Below are 26,428 nucleotides of genomic sequence, written 5' to 3'. Positions count from 1 at the left end.
ACAGAGGAGCTGCCTTATATGAAATACATAAACTGATATAATTAAGACATATTTGTGTTCTGAACAAAAAGGGTACAAGAGTATTCACCTGAGATAAAGCTAGTATTTGAATATTTCTAAGTAGCAATGAGTTTCACTTGAGGAAAACTACTTGAAGCTTTAAAATATACATTTTACTATTATACAATATATGCAGTATAAGTAATTAAAATTGATGCTTACATAAAAGTCCTAAAAAAACCCCCACCAAATCCACAGTGTATCAATAATTTTAGTTACAAAACTTATGCTGCTTCATAACTTTTAAAAATTATAATTATTATGAATTTTAAACTCATTCTTCCAAAACTGATCTTTTGAGTACAATCTTTAAGAAACAATAAACTAAAGCATAAGAATTAGCTTATTACAATTTAAATATATACATATTCACCAATTTAGAAAATAATCAAGCTTTGGAAAAAAAAATTTACAAAATTGACTATATTTGCTCGCACTGCTTAAAATAACGAACTATTCTAATCAGTTTTTCCTAAATGAAAAGAGTTGCTTCCTGAATGTATAAAGAAAAAAATTAGTATTGAACTTCTAATTTAATAGCAATTTAGAACTGCCAAAAAGATGCATTTTATAAAGATTTTAAATACCCTTTCTGTTATCAACTTAGGTTGATCAGCATCTTTTCTTCACTCTGAATCCTTCAAAAAGGGAAACTTAAAACAGGAAAAAGGCATATATAAAAACAGTAAACACTGACCTCCTGAGGCTCCTACAACAAAAGTATTCAAGTAGAAAATCTATACCGTTACTTAGCAGCGGCTATTTTTGTAGTTCAGCACACTAACAGCACTTTATTCAGTGTGTAAGGAGCAAATGAAGCTGTGCTTTTAGCATGCCAAGAGGCAGAAACACTGGAATGTAACAAACTCACAATTCTACCAATATAAACATTCAGTCAACATTCAAGAACTGTCAAGACTATACCACAAGAATTAAAATGCTTTTTATATATCCCATGATGCAATAATTGAATTATAACTGTTAATGCTGATTCAGAACTTTTCTTGCCTCAGATTAAACCCTAAATGGTTTCTGCAAATCTCTGCACTATATTATGCATTAGGAATATGGTTTATTTGCTTTAAAATATACCACAAGAGAACTTACTGGTACAACAATTTTGTCAGTACTGTTTATTTCTGCCGTATTTTACTTGCTATTATACCAAATCAGTTCACATCTGTACAAATACCTATTTAAATACTATGCATAAAAGTGGCATCCTAAGCTAATCTGAGGTGAAGTGGTTTTATTTGGTTAAAGGGCCTTTCTGAAATTTAAAAAGTTTAGTTAAACCCAGATTCTAGCTGTAATGCTATAGTATTATTTGGGTAGGTTTTCTATTCTACAATTTCTTTTAGTGTCATTTCTCTGAAACTGTTCCCTAATGTTTAAACACACTCAAAATTATAGCCAACTTGTGTCTAAAATAATATCCTACTCATTTTTTTTCTTCTTCCAGAATTTGGTTTCAAAGTGGTTTTAGTGACTAAAACCATTACTAATTTTCTTCATTGCTATTAGTTAAGAAAAAATTTTGTATTTGCTACCAAAGCAATGTAATTTGAAAGGAAGTTATCACATGCAATTTTGACCAAATTGAATAAATACTATATTATTAGCATTACTGAATGTACTTTATACAGTACATGTTCAAACTATTCTTCAGGCATAATCCATTCATATTTGCAAAGCCACAAAACCCAAAAAAGGATGAGATGAAGAACAGGACACATTTAAAATGTGCATGCATAAAAAAAACCCCAAAACTCTTTAAACAGCATTTATAAGTCCACACTCATACAGCTCAAACTTCAATGCAATGGCTAAATCATTTAACACTCAAAGAACAGAATCATGCAAAGAGCAGCAAGTTCTTAAAAGACAAAAACCACACAAAAACTGCACAGACAAAACCCCAAAACCCCCACAAACAAACCAAATAACACCAAAAAACCCATCCCAAACTGTTTTCCAATATCCAATTTTGTAATGTAAAGGTGTGAAAAGAAATCTATAAAAAGGCTGTTATGGCTTAGTTTTGTTTTGCAGGTTAATTATGCAGCACTTGAAAAATGGAAAGGTGCGGTTTCACGTCTGACCAGCACAGTTAAGTCTCTCCATTTTCCTTTATCATCATGGGATATTCTTTAAGCAATCTAAATTAATAAAGACTTGCCATTTTCAGATGAACACAAGATCAAGTGTACCAGTTAGGATTTCACATTTACAGTACATAAGAAAATACACATGGAAAGAAAAGTAAAGGATTAACTTAACAAAGATTTATTCACAGGAATACATGTAAGTAGAGAAAAAAAAAGAAAAAAAAACATCAACAGAAAAGCTAAACAAATGAAATGAAGAGGATCCAAACCAACTTTCACTCTTTAGCTTTAAACTTGCACCCTTGTGCATTTAATTACATCACAAAGGGCCACCAACGTGTGCCAATACATTGTAGATGCCCTGCGTTACATCCACTAACTTAAACATCTCTAAGATCATGCTGTGAACAAAAATAAAGCATAAAAGGTAATACATTGAGTGGGAATAAAAGCAAATATAGTAATCGTCAACAACTTCTACAATTGTCTTTACGTGCCAACTAACATTTATGCAGCCTTTAACGGGTCTTACCATGTAACTCATTTTTAGAGATTCTGCTAAAAATCACTAGCATATAACCATGCAGAAAGCACATCACACTGACAGCACAGAGGCTAATATTTTGCACAGTTATATCAGCTTTTCACATTGTGCAGGTTACACACAATATGATATGAATATTAATCTTAAGAGATCCTAAAAAGGTATTTCAAGGCCTAATTTTGAACTACAGAACTTTATAACTATATTCTTAAAAATAAAGATCCACAAAATCTAAGCAAAAGAATTTTAAATGCAGGGCTATATTGAATTGGCAAACTGCAACATAAGACTGGGGCAACATAGGTAAATGAATACCAATTTCACTATATGTGATGCAAGCATGCTACTTTCCCACTAATTTAAATTACTTCTGATCACTATGAGCCAGAATGCATGCCCGGACCTTAAACTGCATGTTAAGAATAATGCCTTATTCTAGAAATTAAATCTAATTAAGTACAATAACCAAATGATGATACTTTAATTTTTTTTAAATGCAAAAATTAAGATGTCAATCTTTCCTTTGATGTGTCCCTCCCTTACCACAAAAATGAAAGGAGTGACTCATTTGGCAGCTTGCAGGTTACTTCATTTCATCCAGGTTAACCTCTTTTAATTTATGACAGGGTTTCTATACCGTATACTGCAAGTGCCTGCTCCTAATACTGATACAAGCTGCATTTTAATTTATTTAGTTATTCATTAACATGCAAATTATCTAGGAATCCCATTAAGCAGGATGAAACAATGTAGAAAATCCTTACTTTTAAAAGAAAAACATAAAAGAAAAAGAAAGCCTTTTACTGCTTGTGACCTCCATTTGTAGGTTTCCTTTATTGTGCGTAAAATAGTTTTCCTCTTTATGTATCCCTATGGTTCAATTATATGGTTCTTATTTTGGTACAATTCCCCACAATAGTCCAGAATGTGCTGTTTTGTTAATAACTTTTTTCTTCTTCACATCCAGTGCAGAGTTGTAATAGGAGACTATTTCCACCCACAAAGGCTCCAGATGTTAAAACATTTCCCAACATCGACTTAATACAGTGACAGCAACACCTCCCTCCCACCCCTCCCAGTAGGGTTGGGACTGTACTGTATTCCCTACTGGTTCACCCTTCCCCCCAGTAAAGGGTAATGATTTCCCTGGGTGCAGAAGCTCCCTCATAGTCTCCCAGACTGAAGGACCTGTAAAAGAAAAGACAGAGGTATAGTTTAATCTTACCTTGAACCTTAACTGACAGATCAGTGCATAAACAAAGAGCTTTTTGCCTTTTTTAAGTGGTAGGTGCCAATCTTTAACATAAAACCAAATTTCTGCCTAGATTTTCCCTTTTAAGTTTGTTTAAGAAAAGAGTCCATTTATACCAGATAAATTAATGAAACAACACCATATACTTTAAAGCTACACTGACAATTCCACTACTGTGACTAAGCTTAGATTTAAGATAAAAGCAGTCCTATATATTCTAAAAAGCTTTTACCTTTTTAGTACAAGATTATGAGGTAGTTTGAGAAAGAATATTAAACATACCTTCTACTAACATAACATTTTCACTTTTAGGTGGATTAAACAAGATAGTTTGTACTGAGGATACACTATGGCTGAGACTAATTGACAATTTAACCTCTTTGGATTCCTCTCCATTAGGATGATTACCCCACTAATTTCAGAACTAAAATTCCATAATTTATAAATATATAATGTTTGAAATTGGTTTATTTTTAATCCATTGTTCAGATCAAAAATGTTAATCAAACAATTTCTTATGTCACTGTCTGACAAATCCTAGGCTGACTTTTTAAACAGATTTGCATGATTCACTCACATAATTTCAGCACAAAAATCTTAGAGCAGGTATCAAATTTATATAAAGACTGAATGAATAAACTTAATTTGCTCCCTTTTTCTGGGTAGTATAATAATTTCTTCACAGTATCACACTACATGTGAAAACTTTGATTTATACATTGTGCACAAACAGCATACAAAGCAAGGTGGTATAAGAATACAAGTATTCTAGAATGCACAATCACAGTTCTTTTCTGAAGTTGAATCATTCTCCAGACAGAACTATAACAATTGTGAATTGGTGCATAAAGTGGAACATGGTAATATTAAACACATCAGCACCCACAAAACATCAAGCTCTATAGCCAGGAGAGTTACAGATTATATACAACACCAGGCCTACTGACACCTGACAGGATGCATTTTTCTCAGAAGGAAAAGGGGTTTTGCACAGGAGCTAGTTGGGCTCCTTGATAGAGCTTTAAACTAGATTGGAAGGGGGAAAGGGACAAAACCAGGCTTGCCAGTGATAAGCAATGGGATGGCGTGCCAAAATTTGAGGGACTAAATGCTGGTGACATCCTTCAATCTGCTCCACAAGGTGTTGGCTAATATGAACCACACTTGAAATGTTTCTATAGCAACATGTGCAACTTGAGGAACAAGCAAGAGGAGCTCAAAGCCTTGGTCCAGTCCCTAAGATATGGCATCATGTCTTAGTTTTGGCCAGGACAGGGTTAATTTTTTACAGTAGCTGGGAGGGGCACATGGCCAGACCCTAATGCTATTTGATACCATCTCAAGTCACTTGCAAGGGGCAGGAGTAAGGGACTCACTCTCTCTCCTTTCAAGTCAGGGAGAAAGTATGGTGGGTGAAAAGGTCCAGTACTGGTTTACTTTTCATGTAAATTGTTTCTTTGTCTTATACCTTTTGTTATTAATATTGTTGCTGTTACTGTTGTTTTCGTATCTCATTGCTGTTTCCAGTAAATTGTGCTTATCTCAACCTGTGGTTGTGTGGTTTAGGAGAGTGTCCATGGGGGCACTGAACTGGGGAGTACTATTCCTAAACCATGACACATTGGCATAAGTAAAACCTGGTGGGATGAGTCCTGTGACTGGAGTGCCATGTTGGATGGTTACAGGCTCTTTAGGAGAGATAGGCAGGGAAGGCCAGGTGGTGTGTGGCATTGTATGTAATGGAAGGGCTGGAGTGTATGGAGCTTGCAGTTTGCAATGGCACAGTTGAGAACCTCTGGGTAGGGATTAAGGGACAAATAATGCAGATGTCATAGTGGGAGTCCAGTATAGACCACCCAGCCAGGATGATGACACCAATCATAGAAACATAGAATGTTAAGGGGTTGGAATGGACCTTAAAGATCATCTAGTCCCAACTCCCCCTGCCATGGGCAGAGACACCTCCCACTAGACCAGGTTGCTCAAGGCCCTATACAACCTGGCCTTGAACACTGCCAGGGTTGTGGCATCCACAATCTCCCTGGGCAAGCTGTTCCAGTGTCCCACCACCCTCGCAGTAAAGAATTTCTTCCTAATATCTGACCTAAATTTCCCCTCTTTCAGTTTGTACCATTTACTACTTGTCCTAGCACTACAGTTCCCGATGAAGAGTCCATCTCTGGCTTCCCAGTAGGCCTCCTTCAGATACAGGAAGGTTGCTATGAGGTCTCCAAACAACCTTCTCTTCTCCAGGTTGAACAGCCCCAATTTTCCCAGCCTGTCTTTGTAAGGGACGTGCTCCAGTCCTCTTATCAGCTTTGTGGCCCTCCTCTGGACTTGCTCCAATAGTTCCATGTCCTTCTTGTGTTGGGGGCACCAGAACTGCACCCAGTACTCCAGGTGGGGTCTCATAAGAGCAGAGTAGAGGGGCAGAATCACATCCTTCGACCTGCTGGCCAAGCTTCTTTTGCTGAAGCCCAGGATTCAGTTGACTTTCTGGGCTGTGAGCACACACTGCTGGCTCATGTTGGGTTTTTCATCAACCATCACCTCCAAGTCTTTCTCCACAGGGCTGCTCTCAATCACTTCTCCGCCCAACTTGTAGGTGTGTCTGGGATTGCCCTGACCCAGGTGTAGGACCTTACACTTTCTTGAACTTCATGAGGTTTGCATTGGCCCACCTGTTAAGAGTCTGGATTTGTATCTCACTGAGTTGTTTGATTGATGGGTAGAATCAACCATCTTGTCTGTGTGTGTGTCAGGGGAGGGGCCATGGTTGGGCCTGCAGCCTCATGGCAGTAAGGCACATGGTAAGGCCGGCAGCCAATATGGCTGAATCTATGTAGCGCACATGGCATATGAGCCTCGTGACTGGGCTCTCAATCAAGGAAGGCCTGCCAGGTAGCCCACCCACACCACAACCCCTGGAGCCTCTGATTGGCTACAGCACCCCTCACTTAGGCTAGGGGGACACTGAATGGTCAGTGAACTGCCTGGAGGGAGTGGCCATGTTAGCCAAACTCTATAAACAGAGACGCACAAGGTCTCTATCTTGCCTGGCCTGCTCTCCTGGAACCTGCCAACGTGTGACCTTGTCCTAGTTAGAACAGCTGGGACCGATTCATCACTGGATGGGTGTAGCCCAAAACTGTGTATTCTATGGCCCTCCATGCCATTTTCCCAGAAACTGTTGGCGGGGGGGGGGCCTGCGAGGTGGGGGGGGGTGTTCCTGTCCTCATACCCTTTTATGGAATTCCCCACTCTGAGGGAACGACTGACCATTCCTGCCTGAACTGGAGAATATATAAACCTGGAGTTTCGGAACCTTTCCACCACTCGTGGGATCCAGAGGAAGACTACAGATCACCGCTCTCAACCAGACCACAGCTCACCGCTCTCAACCAGACTGAGACCACCACCCTCAACTGGACTGCAATCACCACTTTTGACCAGACTGCAACAGCTCTCCCACCAGCAGGTTTTTCCCCTCTCCCTTTACTGTGAACTCAAGGGGGGACCCAAGGAACACCACTTTGTTCATGCCCCAGGGTGCTGGGTTATACATTTGGGTTTTGTGGGTTAAAACCAATTTTTTGTTTGTATAATTGTACTTACTGTATTATTTTAATAAATTGTTATTCTGACTTATAATCTCTCCTTTGAGTTGAGTTCATTTCCCTTGCTGATTAACTCTTAAACCAGCACAGACCTCTTGGTGATAACTATATTTTTCCTTCCTCTCTTTCTCTCTTTATTCTTTCTTCTCTTAATCTCTCTTTTCTTCCTTTACTCTTTTTTTCCTCTTGTGGGTAACTTAAAACCTATTGAGTGGTATTTCACTTAGGTTGTGGGTTGGTGTTTGCTGGGTGCAAAGAAAGTTCCCTCCTCCACAGAAATGCCTGCTGGCTTGTAAAAGCCTTGTGGGGGTATAGAGGCACGTGGACAATGAGCCGTTGACCGCAACTTTTTGTGTGCAGCCATCCAGCCAGTTCTTTATCCAGAATGGTCCATCCATCAAATCTATGTCTCTCCAATTTGGAGACAAGGATGTCATGCAGGACAGTGTCAAACGCTTTGCATAAGTCCAGGCAGACGGTGTCAGTTGCTTTGCCCCAATCCACCAATGCAGTAGCATTACTTTGGGAGTTAATGGAAAACACATGAAGGACAACATAGTCAATGGTCACAGCCAGCATGGCTTCAAGAGCAGAAAGTCCTGCTTGTCAAACTTAATCTCCTTTTATTACAAGGTAATCCACCTAGTTAACCAAGGGAAGACAGTTTGGGATTTCAGTAAGGCTTTCAATACTGTCTCTCACAGGATCCTTCTGGACAAAATGTCCAGCACACAGCTAGATAAACAGGTCGTGTGATGGGTGAACGACTGGCTCATGGGTTGGGCACAAAGAGTAATAGGCTAACATCAGGCTGGCAAGCGGTCACTAGCGGGGTTCCACAGGGTTCCCTCTTAGGCCCATTTCTCTTCAACATCTTCATAAATAACTTGGACGCAGGACTCAAAGGGATGCTAAGCAACTTTGCAGACGATAGAAAGATGGGAGGAGCTGTTGACTCCCTCAATGGCAGGGAGGTCCTGCAGAGAGACCTTGACAAATGAGAGGGCTGGGCAATCACCAACCTTATGGAGTTTAACAAAGACAAGTGCCAGACTCTGCACCTGGGACAGGGCAACCCTGGTTGTATGTACAGACTGGGGAATGAGAGGCTGAAGAGCAACGCGGCGGAAAGGGATCTGAGGGTCCCCATCAATGGCAAGTTAAATATGAGTCAGCAGTGTGCCCTGGCAGCCAGGAGGGCCAACCGTGTCCTGGGCAAAGCATCACCAGCCCATCAAGGGAAGTGATTGTCCTGCTCTATTCTGCACTGGTGCGGCCTCCTCGCGAGTACTGTGTGCAGTTTTGGGTGCCACAATATAAGAAAGATATTAAGCTATTAGAGAGAGTCCAAAGGAGGGCAACGAAGATGGTGAAGGACCTAGAGGGGAAGCTGTATGAGAGCAGCTCATTCTGCTTCCTCATGAGGGGAAGCAAAGGGGCAGGCACCAATCTCTTCTCTCTGCTGACCAGTGATAGGATCCAAGGGAATGGCAGGAAGCTGTCAGGGGAGGTTTAAGTTGGATATTAGGAAAAAGATTCTTCCCCCAGAGGGTGGTCGGGCACTGGAAAAGGCTCCTCAGAGAAGTGGTCACAGCACCAAGCCTGCCAGAGTTCAAGAAGTGTTTGGACAATGCTCTCAGGCACATAGTGGGATTCCTGGGGTGGTCCTGTGCAGGGCCAGGAGTTGGACTCAATGATCCTTGTGGGTCCCTTCCAACTCAGCATATTCTATGATTCTATGATTGCATAACATTTTTTATTCAATGCAAAGGTCATATAGTATGTGGTTATGAACGTATTTAACGTCTCATGGCTAAAGTGTCTTAAATTTGCTTTCCTATCCTAGGCAAATATGCCTGGCTTAGACCACATCCGTCATCTACTAATACATAAGACATAAGGAAGCCTGTAACTTTAATATGATGGCTTGAGGATTATAATAATCATTTTGCTTATTAAACCTAAACAAGCACTTTGTTACACCTACATTTCCAACCTTATCCTGATACATTAGTGTGTGTAGAGAAAGATAGTGGTTCCAACATATCTGAAAAATTTTAGCCTAGTGAATTAATTATGTTTCGTATAATGTAAACAGTGAGGAAGACTTGTTATACAGCTCTGTTTAGCAAGGAAGATTAGTGTGCTTACCTTTAATTATGGGACTGCAGCTAAAGTGCATAAGGTTAAACTCCATAGTAAGCTGCAAGGCGCTCCTTTAAGGGAAGAGGAAACTGGTCAGAAAAACGCCTCCAATTCTCATCCCCAACTTGATTTTTAAATCCATGAAGAATCTACGAATGAGAGGGGAGAGAGAAATCAAGATAATCATTAAACAGCAGATACGTGATCATTATTTACTAGCAGCATATGCAGTAAGCCACAAACTGCTGGATTGTGCATCTGTCCATTTGAATTCCTCAGTTTGATATTTAAATGTTACTAAGAAAGAAAGGAAGTCCAGGGGAACTTCCTAGCCTGGTTCAGCCTTTGAACTAATACCCATTGCTGGTCCTCCATGTGAGTGGTGATGAAGTCACAACGCAGAGTCCAAGGGTGATCAAAAGAGACTTTAAGGCTTTGGGACAGTTGGTGAGGGAAGCAGGAGCACAAGTTATTTTTTCCTCTGTTCTTCCAGTTGAAGGCAGTGACATTGGAAGAAACAGATGGACCCAGTCTGTACATGGCTACATGGCTGCTGTCACCACCAAAATTTTGGTTTCTTTGATAATGGGATGGTCTACATGGCACCAGGTTTGATGGATTCAGACAGCATTCCCCTCTGTCTTTGGTCAAGGGCTAGCAGGGCTTATTGATAGGGCTTTAAACTAGATATAACAGGGGAGAGGGATATCATCAGGTTTAAGGGTGATAAGGTAAGGGATGATATGCCATCCCACTCATACCAGTCAGATGCTAGAGCAAGCAAGAGATGCCCAGAGCCTAGAGGGGGATCAAAGGTCAGCAGGACAGAACCTGAAGGGCAGCACCAAGGAATTCCAGCCACTCCAGACAGAAAGTCGGCTTCACTGGGGGCCCAACTTAAATGCTTCTATGCAAACGTACACAGCATGGGGAAAAAACAGGAGAAACTAGAGACATGCACACACCTGCAGGGCTATGATCTTATTGGCATCACAGAGATGTGGTGGGATGATTCCTATGACTGGAGTGCTAGAATGGAAGGATACAGGCTCTTTAGGAAGGAGAGGCAGGGTAGATGAGGAGGGGGTGTTGCCCTCTATGTCAATGACCAGCTGGAGTGCATGGAGCTCCACCTGGGATGCATGGAGCTCTGCCTGGGGATGGATGAGGAAGTGACTGAGAGCTTGTGGGTCAGGATTAAAGGGAGGGCAGGGACAGGTGACATTACAGTATGAGTCTGCTACAGGCCACTCAACCAGGAAGACCAAGTGGATGAGGCCCTCTATAGATAGATAGGACCAGCCTCATGTTCACAAGCTCTGATCCTCATGGGTGACTTCAACCACGCCAACATCTGTTGGAGGGACAACACAGCAGGGCACAGGCAATCCAGGAGATTCCTGGAATGTGTTGATGACAACTTCTTTCTCCAAGTGATAGAGGAGCCCATGGGGAGAGGTGCTATGCTGGACCTTGTTCTCGCCAACAAAGAGGGACTGGTGGGAAACACGAAGCTCTAGAGCAGCCTGGGCTACAGTGACCATGAAGCTCTGAAGTTCGAGATCCTTGGGACAGCAAGGAGGGTGCAAAACAAGCTCACTACCCTGGACTTCAGGAGAGCTGACTTTGGCCTCTTCAAGGATCTGCTTGATAGAGTGCCGTGGGATAGGACCCTGGATGGAAAAGGGGCCCAAGAGAGCTGGATGATATTCAAGGATGGTCTCCTCCAGGCTCAAGAGCAATTCATTGCTACAAAGAGGAAATCAGGGAAGAACACTTGTGTGGATAAAAGAGGAGCTCCTGGACAAACTTAAACACAAACAGGTAGCTTACAGAGAGTGGAAGCAGGGAAAGGTAGCCTGGGAGGAATACAGAGAGATTGTCTGAGCAGAAAGGGATCAGATTAGGATAGCTAAAGACCTGATAGAATTAAACCTGGCCAAAGACATCAAGGGTAAAAAAGCAAGCTTCTTTAGGTACATCAAAGATCATCATCATGGCTAGGCTTCGCGAATGAAGATTTGGGAAGGGCTCTACCCACATTTGTTACAAGTGCGCTGGTGGCTAAAAAGGCCAATACGAGATAGACACGTCCGGTTGCAAAAGGCACAGCAGAAGGACTCCTTGGGTGGTATATTCTGCAAGACATGATTCTTTCTGCGTTGTCTATTCTCCTCAAGAGTGATCCTGCGTGCTTTCTCAAAAGAAGCAGCAGCGTTAAAGATGGCGTGTCTCCAGACCTCCCGACTGGAGGCCAGAGTAGACCAGTTATGTTGATCAATATGGCCAAGGCTGAGATGTTGCTTCAGGGAGTCCGTGTATCTTCTCTTCGGGGCTCCTCTCTTGCGGCAGCCAGTGGCAAGTTCACCATAAAGCATGATCTTAGGGAGGCAGTAGTCCTTTATCCTGGAGACGTGTCCTGCCCAACGCAGCTGTGTTCTCAGTAACATGGCCTCAATACTTGTGATTGCTGCTTGTTCTAGAACAGACATATTAGTCACATAATCTGACCAGTGGATGTTTAGGATTGTACGGAGGCAGCGTTGATGGAAGCATTCTAAGAGTCGCAGATGGTGGCAGTAGATGACCAAAGATTCGTATCCATATAAAAGAGTAGACAGCACAATGGCTCTGTAAACACTGATATTTGTACTTTTCTTCAGGTGTTTATTTCGCCAAACTCTTTTATGGAGTTTTCCGAAAGCACTGTATGCCTTTGCTAAACTGTTCTCTATCCATCAATCTTACCATCCGAGGAGATGAGGCTGCCTAGGTAATTAAACTGCTGGACTAATTTGAGCTCTGATTCGCCAATGGTGATATGGGGATGATGGAAGACTTCCTGAGGTGCAGGTTGATAGAGAGTTTATGTCTTCTTTAAGCTGACTTCCAGCCCAAAGAGTTCAGCAGTGTCTGCAAAGCAGGATGTTAAACGCTGCAGAGCTACTTCTGTGTGGGAGACAAGGGCGACGTCATCAGCATAAAGCAGCTCCCGGACAAGATGATTTAAGGTCTTAGTATGGGCCTTCAGTTGTCTTAGGCTGAATAGGCTTCCATCAGTACGGTATCAAATGTAGATACCATCCTGATCATCGAGGTCTGCTGCGGCCCTTTGGAGCATCATGCTGAAAAAGATTGTAAATAGTGCTGGTGCAAGAACACAGCCTTGTTTCACACCACTGGTTATTAAAAAGGGCTCAGAAAGTGCGTCGCCATATCTGACTTGGCCATGCTGATCCTCATGAAGTAAGATGATCATTTTAAGGAACTTGAGGGGACATCCTAAATGTTCCAAAATCTGCCACAGACCTTTTCTGCTCACAGTATCGAAAGCCTTGGTGAGATCAACAAAGGTTACATAGAGACCTTTGTTCTGTTCCCTACACTTTTCTTGCAGTTGTCTGAGAACAAATACCATGTCTGTGGTACTCCTGTTGGCTCTGAAACCACACTGACTTTCAGGAAGAATTCCTTCTGCTATAGCAGGTATTAGTCTGTTCAAGAGTATTCTTACCAGGATTTTGCCAGCAATGGAGAGCAGAGTAATACCACGGTAATTTGAACAGTCTGATTTAGTACCTTTCTTCTTATACAAAGTGATGATGACTGCATCATGAAGGTCTCATGGTAGTTTGCAGAGTTCCCAACAGCGCACCACAAACTCGTGAAATTTAGTATGGAGTGCTTGGCCCCCATGTTTCCAGACTTCAGGTGGAATTCCATCAACCCCAAGTGCCTTGCCAATTTTCACCTGCTGTATGGCCTTAAGAGTTTCTCCCAAAGTGGGGGCAATATCCAATTCATTCTTCACCGGTTGTTGTGTGATGGACTGAATTGCTGAGTCTTGGACTACACGGCTGGTACTGAAAAGAGTCTGAAAATGTTCAGACCATCGATTCAGAATGGAGGTTTTATCTGTTAGAAGCGTTTGACCATCTGTGCTGAGTAGAGGGCTTTGGACCTGGTATGTCGGCCTGTATGCTGTTTTCAGGGCCTCATAGAATCCCCTGTGATCACCTGTATCTGCGCATAATTGAGTTTTTTCAACTAGATTGATCCACCACTTGTTCTGGATGTCATGGAGTTTCTGTTGGAGCTTGCTGCATGCAAGGTGAAAGGCTGCTTTTCTTACGTGACAGGATGGCAGTGCAAGGTGTGCTTGGTGGGTGGTTCTCTTCTTCCTCAACAATTCCTGGATCTCTTGATTGTTTTCATCAAACCAGTCCTTGTTCTTCTTGAAGGCGAACCCTAAGGATTCTTCAGAGGACTGCAGGATGCTGTTTTTAATACGGTGACAAAAGAAAAACTGTGGAAAACGTGGGTCCTCTCAGAAAGGATACAGGAGACCTGGTTACCCAGGACATGGAGAAGGCTGAGGTACTCAATGACTTTTTTGCCTCCGTCTTCACCAACAAGCATTCCAGCCACACTGCCCAAGTTGCAAAAGGTGAAAGCAGGGATTGAGACTGAGTTCAAGACCATTTAAGGGAACCTGAAGGTGCACAAGTCGATTGGACCTGACGAGATACATCCATGGGTCCTGAGGGAATTGACGGAGGAAGTGGCTAAGCCATTGTCCATCCTATTTGAGACGTCATGGCAGTCCAGTGACGTTTCCAATGTCTGGAAAAAGGGAAACATAAACCCCATTTTTTAAAAGGGGACTAAGGAAGACCCACGGAACTACAGGCCGGTCAGTCTCACCTCAGTGCCAGGCAGGATCATGGAGCAGATCCTTCTGGAAAGTATGTTAAGTCACATGGAAAATAAGGAGGTGATTGGGGACAGCCACCACGGCTTCACTAAAGGCAAATCATGCCTCACGAATTTGGTGGCCTTATATGATGAGGTTATAGCAGTGGTGGATGAGATTAGATATTAGGAAGAAATTCTTTATTGTGAGGGTTGTGAGACACTGGAGCAGGTTGCCCAGAGAAGCTGTGGATTCTCCATCCCTGGAAGTGTTTAAGGCCAAGTTGGACAGGGCTTTGAGCAACCTGGTCTAGTGAAAGGTGTCCCTGTCCATGGCAGTGGGGTTGTAACTACATGATCTTTAAGGTCCCTTCCAACCCAAAACCATTCTATGATTCTATAAGTGCAAGGTCCTGCACCTGGGTCAGGGCAATCCCAAGCACAAGTATAGGCTGGGCAGAGAATGGATCCGGACTAGCACTGTGGAGGACATGGGGGTGTTAGTGGATGAAAACCTTGACATGACCCAACAATGTGTGCTTGCAGCCCAGAAAGCCAACCGCATTCTGGGCTGCATCCAAAGAGGCATGGCCAGCAGGTCAAGGGAGGGGATTCTCCCCCTCTACTCCACTCTACTGAGACCCAACCTGAGTACTGTTTAGCTCTGGGGCCCTGTAGTGGGTTTCTGTGGCTGGGTTTTGGTAGCAGGGGGGGCTACAAGGGTGGCTTCTGTTAGAAGCTGCTAGAAGCTTCCCCTGTCCCGTGGAGCCAGTGCCAGTCGGCTCCAGGACAGACTTCCTGCTGATGGCCAAGGCCAAACCAATCAGGAGTAATAGTAACGCCTCTGTGATAACATATTTAAGAAAAGAAGGCTGTTGCACAGAAGAATTCCAGCCAGGGAAGAGCGAAGTGAGAACATGGGAACAACAAGCTAGACACCAAGGTCAGTGCAGAAGGAGGGGGAGGAGGTGCTCCAGGTGCCGGAGTGGTGCAGACCATGGTGGAGCAGGCTGTTCCCCTGCAGCCAATGGAGGACCATCGGGGTGCAGAGACCCACCTGCAGCCCATGGAGGAGCCCATGCTGGAGCAGGTGGATGCTTGAAGGAGGCTGTGACCCTGTGGGAGGCCCAAGATGGAGCAGGTCCTGCCAGAGACCTGCAGCCCGTGGAGAGGGAAGCCCATGCTGGAGCAGGTTTTTCCCAGGTAGGACTTGTGGCCCCTGTGGGGGACCCACGTCAGTACAGCTCATCCGTGAAGGACTGCACCCCATGAAGGAGTGACCCACGGGACAGCAGTTTGGGAAGAACTGCTGCCTGAGGGATGGACTCATGCCAGAGAGGTCCATCAAGGACTGTCTCCTGTGGGAGGGACCCCATGGGAGCAGGGGAAGGACTCCTCTCTCTGAGCAGCAGCAGAAACAACAACTGACCATAACCCCCATTCCCCGTTCCCCTGCACAGCTGGGAGGGAGGAGGGAGAACATGGAAGGAAGGAGGAGTGGGGGGAAGGTGTTTTTAAGACTGTTTTATTTCTCACTCTTTGGCTCTTATCCTGTTAGTAATAAATTTAAGTACTATCCCCGCTTTGAGTCTTGTTTTGCCCGTGAAGGTAATCAGTAAGTGACTTCTCCCAGCTCTTATCTCTACTCATGAATCCTTAGGGGTTTTTTTTTTCTCTCTTCTCTCTCCTCTGTTCAGTTGCAGAGGGAGAGTGAGAGAGCGGCTTTAGTGGGTACCTGGCATCCAGCCAGGGTCAACCTACTACAGGCCCACAACACAAAAAAGATGTTGACCTGTTGAAACAAGTCCAGAGGAGGCCACTAATCTGATCACTGGGCTGGAGCACCTCTGCTATGGAGACTTGCTGAGAGAGTTGGGGTTGTTCAGCCTGGAGAAATGAAGGCTCCAAGGAGACCTTATAGCACCTTCCAGTACCTAAAGGGGGCTTATAAGAGAACTGGAGAGGGACTTTTCACAAGGGCATTGAGTGATAGGACAAGGGGGAATGGTTTCAAACTGAAAGAGGGCAGGTTTAGATTAGATGCTGTGAGGGTGGTGAGACTGGAACAGGTTGCCCAGAGAGGTTGAGGACTCCCCATCCCTAGAGGTGTTCAAGGCCAGGTTGGATGGGGCATTTGAGCAACCTGGTCTAGTGGAAGGTGTGCCTGCCCATGGCAGGGGGATTGGAACTACATGATCTTTAAGGTCCCTTCCAACCCAAACCATTCTGTGATTCTATGATTCTAATGTCTTTCTTAAAGGAAAAAAAAAACAAAAACATTTCAGTTAAGGGTGACATATACAGTATAGCTACCCACACAGATTAGCATAAAAAATATCAATATATCTTCTATATAAATATATAAGTGTGTGTATGTAGTTTTAATGACTATGGTGACAACCTAGAGTTAGGCTAAACATTATGTCAATTGACACAGTTTATATTTTAAGATTACTGTGTTCACATTTATTTTTTTAAACATGTAATATGTTCTGGGAGGAAAGCTGAGCCAGAACCACTGCCAGCATTTGACAGAATAAATGCCTATACATTTCTTGCAAAAATGAAAGCATCTTGTGAGAGCTGTGTTTTTTCCATGGAACCTGTAGACAACTATTACTAAAAAGGAAGCTATTAAAATCTTTTGTGTTTTGAAAGAACAGAGATCCACAGCATAAGATGGGAAGACGGGAAAAAAATAATTAAATCTATAGGTTTCAGCCTGGACCCTCCAATGTAATAAATTAACTGAAAGCTACAAAAATTGAATGATACTGTCAAAAACATCTTAGTATTTTAGCTTGAAAACAGCAGGTTAAAAGGCAAACATACAAAAGAATAAAAGAAGTTTAAATGGCTTCTCCTAATAGAAAATAGTCTAGAGTCTCTAAAGTTTTGGTTTGTTTTTCTTTTTTAAACTCAAGGGTACTTAATTGTGGAACAGTCTGTCATGAAAACATCCTCACAAAAAAGGCAATGTCAAAGTTAAAGCTCATGGTACTGAGCTCAACACAATTTTCTAAGCAGAGCTGTTCTTAAACAGCATGAAGCAATAATAACATTACAGTGTCACAAGTTAATTTATTGCTTTTCTCCCTGAAAGGGACCTTCCACAGGCAGAGTCACCTCTTTCCTAACCAAAAGAGTCTGATTAGCCAGCTGCCAAAAAACTACCAAAAAAATCTAAGAATGTTCAGGTACAACAAAAGGAACACTTTAAAAAAATCTTACAGGACAGTTTTAGCAATTGAGCTTCAGCTACAGTCTTCAGATATCTTGCTTTTATAAATCATGATACAGTTCTTTGGGTATATATTGGATCTCAACACTGGGAGCTCATGTACCTGTGCTCTTGGAAGGGGTATTTTCTCTCTTAGCTCTAGTGCTCCAAAACCAACAAACAAACCAACCAACTCGAACACCCCAAAACCCAAACACTGGACAATCCACTAGCAAGAAAAAGGCCTCATGGGACTACAAATTTTTTTCCCATTATTTCTAAAAGGCATAATTATTGTTGGAAAATATGTAACTGGATGACAGTAATCATGTATTCAACTAGCATAAAAACTCACTCCAATAAGGAAGTAATCTTAAAAATTTGTATGTCATCACTTGAAGAAAGCTTTGTCTCTGTCCTTGCATGGCAAAAAGCACAAAAAATACACTTAATAAAGCAAGGATGTCCTTATGCCAAGTAACCAAGAAACAGTGTCTAGTTAGAATGCATTAGATCCCATGTGGATATCCCGGAAAGAATCTGAAAAAGAGGAGAGTAGCTTATTGAAACAAGTATTGAATGCTGAAGGACCAGGACAGTAACATGTACTGAAACTGCTTTGGACAACCACCACAGACAGCATCCTGGACTTTCTTTTAAGCTTGTATTTCTTGTTTTCTTCTGCCAATGCCAGAATACTCACAGTCATGCATTTCCTGACTGATGTTCCTTCAAAGCCTCTCAGATAATTGTTCTCCTGACTAGGACAGCGAGATTTTTGTCTTTGCTCCTCAAGATGGGATTCAAATGTTCTAGTCCATTCTGATGTGCACACCTGGCATTACTTGAAGAGGAAGTGCCAATATTGACCCATGATCCACGTATGTACTTAGAAATATGCTCCATTCTAGCTTTAAGAGTACCGTCAACTTTTGACATACATCCTTCCTAAAACCAGAGATTTCACTTTACAACATATGAGGAGAGCCACACTTCTGAACAGTAACAGCTCTAACTGAAATAAGTTTATTTTATTCTGGTTTTAAACTGAAGACACTAGTGCCAAAACAATATATTACTTTCTGTGTGTGTGTGTTTTTTTTAATTTTACACAAGACAAACAGTCTTTTGCTTAAATTATATCAACACTTTGTCCAGGGATGCGTTCTTGGCTATCACTGTTCATTAGTTTCTTGAAGACTTGCTTATCCAAGAGGAATTCTGAGGAGGGTTAAGCAGTCCCAAAAACTTATTTTCAGCCGAAGCAAGATAAACAGATCAGGATACTACTGGAATATTTTTCATTTTCATTTTTCTAGATATTTCTAAAAAAAAATATGCGTCTTGGGGTGGGGGGCAGGTCTTAAACCACACAGATCTCATTTTCTAGAAAAGAAAAAAAAAACAGAAAAAAAAGTCTTCCATCTTGTATAAAACCCCGTTCTTCCAAAAGCAGTCAAAATGTAGGAGGCTGGACATTATGAAAAGCTCTTTGAGGATGATTATCCTTTCAAATAAGGTCTCAAGTGAGTTTTTCAATGCTTTTAAAAAGAAAATTGGAATAACCTAAAAGCATGTAAGAAAATATAGGTAAAAACCTTTTATTATTTATATGATGTTTTGTTTGAAAGTTTATGACTTTGCAAGAAAGCATTCATGACCACAAATACAGTAAATGCTAATAATGGAAATAAAAACAAGAAAGAAACAAAGGATCTAAAGTAACCAAAGTTCAGATATACTGTCATACTAGAAACATTACCTTACAGAACATGTCTCGGAGATCATCTTTTGGGTTAATCCATGATGCAACAGCATCACAAAAAAAAATAAAGTCCTATAAGATTAAACAATCACATAGGTTAGAAACCTTAAATTTATAGGTCTGAAAACAATGCTCAATGTTCATTCTATGAACTATGCAGGATATTTGATCCTAATTCACAACTGCTTCTGGTTTTAGGCCTTTATTTTCCAGTTAATTCAGACAATAATGGTAAGTTATTGTATGCTTAAGTGTATGGAAACAGAAATGGCTGAGCATAGGAATACCTTTGTTTAATCAGATTTTTTATTAAATTGAACCACAGTTAAAAAAAACCCCAAACAACAAAAAACTCCTCCCCTCCCATACCACATTTGTTTAACTAATTCTTTCAATACACATTCTGAGTTTGAGATCCAATCACCTTAATAACAATTGACAAACTCATGACCATACTTGCAACTTACTCTCATGTACTTTCAGTCAGGAAAAAAAGCTGTTGTATTTCTTTAAGTAGAGCCAGAAGTTGTTTCTGGGATACACGGAATGTTTATCATACAGGTTCAAAACTAAAGCCACCCCAAAATCATTACGTTTAGTTCATCTGCTCTTATGCATTACCTCCTACTATACCATTAAAATATCAGTCTTTTAATGATGAAGTTGATAATGCACGTTTTTGGATAGGAACTGAGGATCACAACTACATAAGAGGAGAGCTGGGATAATGAAAAGAGACCTTAATTACTCCCTCCCTTTAAGCTATGTGAAAGAACAGACAGCAGAAGGAAATGCTAAGTACAAAATAAGGGATAAGCAAAATGAACTGTAAAATTCAAAACAAGATAGAGGTTCAATTCTTGTGTTTCAGGGAGAAGGATTCCAGGCAGAGGAGAGGGAAATTCACTTTCATTTTCCTCTTAGAAAATATTACCTTTGTATAGCTTTACTTTGGAGCTGCAGAGACTAAAGAGCAAATCATATTCTATTCTCGAGATGTACCATTTATTTTAGAGATGCATCATCCTTGTCATATTGACTATTTAAGCAATATATCCAAAGTTGAAAGAGAATCTTCCCTTCCCAAGTTTTAAGAATGAAGGGGTGGTTATTGTTTTTGTTCTGTTTCTTTTTTAAAAGCCTAGATTGTATCTGAAAAATAGGGTTTAGCATATCAACTTTTGCCTTGTATCCTCAACATAAAAAAGACTGATAGAAGTATCAAAGTACAGTTAATCAAAGTTCATTATTTACATATTCCTTGTAAGTAAAAGACAAAAAATAAATTTAACAATACTGTCTTTTCCTTTCCATAAGTGATAATTACTGAAGCAGAAATTTTGAAGTATGATGATATGTATCATTTGAAATATAAACATTTCGGTCTCGATGTCTAAAACGCAGTTACAGCACATACTACAGGGAATCAATATCAAACTACATTTTTTCATACTCCATATACAGCTTTCACTAAATTTCACATGAGTAAAGAAAAAAGAAGTTAAGATCTATTTATGTATCTTACTTGGACTACTCCACTAGGGTTGACTGAGATCATGGTACATATCCCACGGAATGCTGAATCCTTTTCCTCATTGTCTCTTATGTTTCGCAGAGAGGTGCACCTAGTAAGTTGGAGAGCAAAACTTAGCTAATTCTATTACTTTTTCATTCAATCAAGTCAGGACTAGATTACAGCATTTGATGGAATAAGTCACACTGATAAAATTATCTGAAACACTATTTTGAACACTTAGAAAGGTACTTGTTGCACACAGTCTTTACTAGTATATTCCCATTAGGTATCATCTACAGAATCTTGCTTTCCTGTTGTACTATATACAGTTAGAAAGTGTGACCTGTATTCTATTAAATACAAAAGAAACGTATATAAAATATTTATAGAAACTATCATTATTAGAAGTGAACATTATATCAGATACCACTAAAAGAACAGTTATTTAACCTTTACAGCATCAAGCAAGCTATTTTATACATAACAAGTCTAGAAACATATTCCTTACAGCAATTCAAGCCTCCGACTGAATTTTAAGTAATGCACAGTTTAAATTTTACAGTATTTGCATGCATTGTATTATCATTCTCATGGATTTTAAAATGCTCTTTCATAGTCAAGTTTTAACACGCAAGCATGTGACAATCTTATCCCATGCATAAATTAGTCATTAGCCACAACATAAAGAATACATGACAGTGCTACTAAAAACTCACAAACCTGATAGGACAAGATTAGTCACATGGTTGGCAATGATTAAGGATTGAGATTTTGTAACCAACTGAAAATATATCTAAAAGTGAGATAGAAGAAAAAGAAAGGAAAGAAAGGGAAGGAAGGAAGGGAGGGAGGAAGGAAAGAAAGAAAGAACGAAAGAGAAAGAAAGAGAAAGAAAGAGAAAGAAAGAAAGAAAGAAAGAAAAGAAAGAGAAGAAAAATGAATTAAAAAAAAATTGAATAATACACACCAGGGTCTTATAAACTGCTGTAGCATGGGGGCCACCTCTTGAGGACAAACGAAACCAAGACGACCAATTGTTATTGCTAAGGTAATGCAATCACGGTTATACACCACCAAACGCCAACCAAGACATGAGCAAATGAGGGGGGAGGAGAAAAAAATAAAGAAAAAAACAACAAATAACTCAGAAACAGAAGCAAACAGAATCTGTATATGATAGTAAACATAAGATTTCACCAGTGCTGTTAATTACCACCCCTTGAATAAGAGGCAGTAACATACATGGTATACTCTCCAGGGTAAAAGAAAAATTAAAGAAGTAAATGAGAGAACACCAAAAAACACAATTTAAAATGCAAAGGCTTTTTTGATGTAAGCAGTCATTCTGCCCTCTTCACTAAATTTACCTACTTCAAAGTTTTTAATAAAAAGTACTATTATGAATACTTTTGACAGAAAGAAATTAACCATTTTCAGTTTTAGTATCAAGTAGTGCTAAATACTTTATTTTTTCAATATTCAGAATTCAAGATTTTAATAGGCCTACTATCTATCATCAGTAAAAATATATTTATAAACACTTTTACATTGAATACATTGTGGTCTATCTAATAAACACTAAATAGATTAAACACTCTCAAAGAGTCCCAAATATTTGCTTTCTTCATAATCTTGTAGAGAAATTAAAGGGGTTGCTAGCTCACAGCAACTGACTGAAGAAAATTAATTTTTTAATCCAAATATTTCTCCTTTTCAGAAAAACTTCCTTATAAAACTTGTATAAGAATCTGACTTCTGATACAAAAGCATAAGGACACATGAAAAGCAAAACTGCTTCTCTGAATGATTAGGTAGTGTGGTCCTTGGTTCTGAGGGCCAGACTGAAGAAAATATCATCATGCAAGTGTGTTTTAATGATGTTTGCTCAACTCACAAAAGATTAATCTTTAGAAAAAAGAGAAGGTGGGAAATAATGTATCAGGATTACTTGAAGCAAAATACATGAATAATACTAAAATCCATCAGATTTATATGAAGCAGAGAAAGGAAACCTATGTTTAAGGGACATACTATGCAACACTAATTAACAAGCATTTGTGAACAGTTTCATGAAACATGCAATAAAGCAGATGATGCTTTCTCCAATAAAAGTTTAGTGTCGGATACACTAGCAGTTTGAAATGTACCCATTCCATGAAAGCTGCAGCTCACTGGTAATGTACTATTTTGCCCAGATATTACTTGATTTCAATATGCAGTGTCAAATTTTTGGCAGATCTAACATAAAACTGCATTTGAAGTGATACTTTCAAATGAAAATGCACTTTTAAGGTTTATCTGTAAATTCTCACAGGTAGAGTCTGTACAAAGAATAGTAATTTCTGTCAAAGCTTAACTTTTTGGCATGTACTCATTATTTTCTATGCAACTACTTTTACTTAAGCTGGTCTCATATGTTTCCATAAGAGAAGTGTTTTCATAGCTCATTACATAACAACCTACAGAAGAAAACAGTAATACCCTTGCACGTACCAATGGCATGCAGTACAAACTTAAAAGTACACCAACCACACTCACAATTTATTTGTAGTTATGCATCTGCATTTAAAGTAACTATTAAGATACAAAAAAAAATTAATGTTTGGATACTTCAAAAAATTCTCTAGCAGTGATGGAAGTAAACTTTTAGGTACTGGATGTTTCTCAGCTACAGATATTACACATCCATCAGCGCAGACAAAGAGGGTTGGGGCAGGGGGAAAGAAAATTAATTTTGCTATACTATTCCATGGTGCATTTCATAACAAGTAATTAGTGTGAAAATTATCTTTTCAAAAAGCAGCACCTATAATATGCCAGACAACTAGGCAATTTTTCCTTCAAGTTCACCTTCCATACTAAATAAGGGGATGGGGTGTAGAGAATACTGAAGGAAAAATATGCATAGAAAGAAATCCCAATTTATCTCATACTTAGCTCAAGCCCAAATGTAACTAGCACTGAATTTGCATCATTTTCAATTATGTCCAGTATAATGACTAAACTATCATTTTTTCTTAAAAGACAGTTTTCAAACAGAAAAAAAGTCAAAAGATTCTCAATCAGTAAAATAGTAAATCAGAAACTTGTTAAATTATTAATAAAGTTTTGCTGAAGTATGGAAGGTGCTCTTCATACCAGAACATGCCCTCTATAAATGCAAAAGAACCAGTCTCAGAAATTCCAGTTCAATAAGGCATTTGGGGACTGCTCCCAATTCAGAAGGCAAAGCAGCTAGCCAGAACATAAAAATGTACATGCCACTGTTAAGACTTCTTTTCAGAAATTTGTTATTAAGTGATCAGGTAATAAAATTATACAGAATTTCAGTTATGTTGTGGTTAAAACTGCCATCACAGATTTATATTTTTGTGCATATTACTACAAATTAATTTTTTTTTAAAAGTGCATTACTGCAAATCCAACGAGTTAATTATTTGTTATATATATGCCAATTACATTTGTTTCAAACACTAGACATACATACAGTACACATGTGTAAGGACACGCATATATTAAAATCAGCGTAAAGCCACTTTAAGTATTACTGCATACATTTGTCATATTGTATCCATAAATAAAATTGGAAGAATACTTAAGTAGACGATAAATAAATATAAAATGTTATAAAGGTGAGAAAGCAATAACTAATAATCTAGATATATGACATGTTTTTCTGCAAGACTGAGACTTGTAAGAACTTCTGCAAAACAGTTGTTTTTGCTTATAAAAGCCAAATACATAGCAATAAACAAAATTCTATTCAATTTTTTAAAATCATTATAGAAAAAAACCCCTCTAATTCCCTTCACCATAAATGGTTCAATTTTTGGATACCTGTGTTCTCTAACAATGTCTTTGGTGTGTTGGGTCTGTTAATTATTTCTACAAGCTGGTGCAACACCATTGGAATATAAGGCTGCATCTCTATACCTGAAACAGCCAAAAAGAAACATTCAGAAGAAAATGACCATTAATATACACAATTTATTTAGATCTAGTACCTTGAACTTACTGTCAAGGACAAGAATGTAAAACTTAATTTAAATTTTTCACATGAAAGCATCACTAAAAATAATAAAAAAAACCCCAACCCAGACAAACCATTCTAAATATGCAAATATTCAAAGAAAAAAAAATCTTACCCATCTGGATGGAGATTTCTCCAATAGCCCAGGTGGCATTGTTACATACAGAAATGAATTCAGGGTTTAGATTTGTTCCCAAAATGGGCATGAAATCAGCTAGAAAGAACAACATTTTAAAATCTCATCACACAATACAACCATCTTGTTCCTTTATTGTAAGGTCACGAGGGGAAAGAGGTTTTTTTAAAATCATGTAAGCATATTTAAATTCTTGTAAAGCATTACATCTGAATTAATAAGAGCTGTATTTTTGCTATATATCAGATTAACCTGGATGATACAACCTAAGAAGATCAATGCAAATCTTTTCAAACTATGATTTAAAAATATTTCGAATAGATTTTACATTTATGTAACTCTAAAACCCTTTTTTTATCCCCTTCCCAGGAGTAGGGAAAAAAAAGCACACCTGGATAGCTATGTATTTAGCTCTCCCCCCAAAACAAACACCCCCTTCAACAAAAACAAAAAAACACCAAACACAACACCAATCCCCCCCAAAAAAACCCAACAGCCAATAAAATGAAGCCTAGAAAGAAAATCACAGCCTTGATTAAAATTTATTTGGCAGATGTTATAATCTATCTTTGTGACTAATATTTCACTAAAACTTAAATTCCAAGCCTATCCAAGCATTCATGGATTCTAGTAGAACAAAAAAACCCACAAATTCTAGAATTTACGAAAGAAAGCAACTGTTCTAATTGAAGTATAAGTACATCTGTTTTGCTGTATCCCAGCAAAACAGGAAGCATGTTACACTATAAAAATCAAGCAGCAAAATCAACTTTTGCACTGTATACAAAAAAAACCAACACATCTTTAACACACAATTCAAAGGAGAAAAGACTACAGACCCTTGCTAATAAAAGAAAATGAAAACTTACAACACCATGACAGGGCAAGCCACAAAAAAAGGGAACTTAACAATGGCTAAATAAGCCTCTTATCAGTTTGTAAAACAAGTTAAGTATTTAATATGTAAAAGAAACATACCGATGCAAGGCTTAACATGCTGAAAACACGCCTTTGTCAGATCACCTAACAATGCAAAAGAACTCTGCCGTACCTCAGGCATTTTATCCTAAAGAGAGGAAGAAAAAAACCTGACAATTCTAGAAGTGTTTCGAATTCTTTTAAGAAAGAAAATTCTTGGATTAAACAGGTTTCTCATCTCACCTGCATGCATTGGTACATTAGTGTCAGGATATTGCTGCAAGCCACTAGCTGTTCAATGTTACCTCCAAGTCCTTCAGCTAAACCACTGAGTAAATCAAGAGCCACAATCATGAAATCTTTATCTGGAGCCTCATATTGGTCGGGCTGAGCATTGTGCAACTGCAACAAATAATTATGCATTT

The 26,428-nt window shown here is 39.6% G+C and overlaps 1 protein-coding gene across 1 annotated transcript in view; it reads right to left on the bottom strand.

Annotated features, from left to right (window-relative positions):
• Positions 1-2,067: 2,067 nt before the first annotated feature.
• Positions 2,068-26,428, bottom strand: part of LOC135404387 (transportin-1-like) — a 107,247-nt gene continuing 82,886 nt past the window's right edge. Inside the window, exons 17-25 of the mRNA XM_064639114.1 lie at positions 26,247-26,405; positions 26,064-26,151; positions 25,065-25,163; positions 24,757-24,852; positions 21,887-21,962; positions 20,929-21,028; positions 19,401-19,475; positions 9,733-9,875; positions 2,068-3,900 (exon numbers count right to left, since the gene is read on the bottom strand). Coding sequence (XP_064495184.1) covers positions 9,768-9,875; positions 19,401-19,475; positions 20,929-21,028; positions 21,887-21,962; positions 24,757-24,852; positions 25,065-25,163; positions 26,064-26,151; positions 26,247-26,405 — 801 coding nt within the window. The 3' untranslated portion in view covers positions 2,068-3,900; positions 9,733-9,767. The remainder of the gene's footprint in view (positions 3,901-9,732; positions 9,876-19,400; positions 19,476-20,928; positions 21,029-21,886; positions 21,963-24,756; positions 24,853-25,064; positions 25,164-26,063; positions 26,152-26,246; positions 26,406-26,428) is intronic.

The sequence above is a fragment of the Pseudopipra pipra genome, chromosome W, assembly GCF_036250125.1.
Source record: "Pseudopipra pipra isolate bDixPip1 chromosome W, bDixPip1.hap1, whole genome shotgun sequence".
In the NCBI taxonomy this organism is placed as follows: Eukaryota; Metazoa; Chordata; class Aves; order Passeriformes; family Pipridae; genus Pseudopipra; species Pseudopipra pipra.
This window is presented reverse-complemented; position numbering and strand designations above follow the sequence as displayed.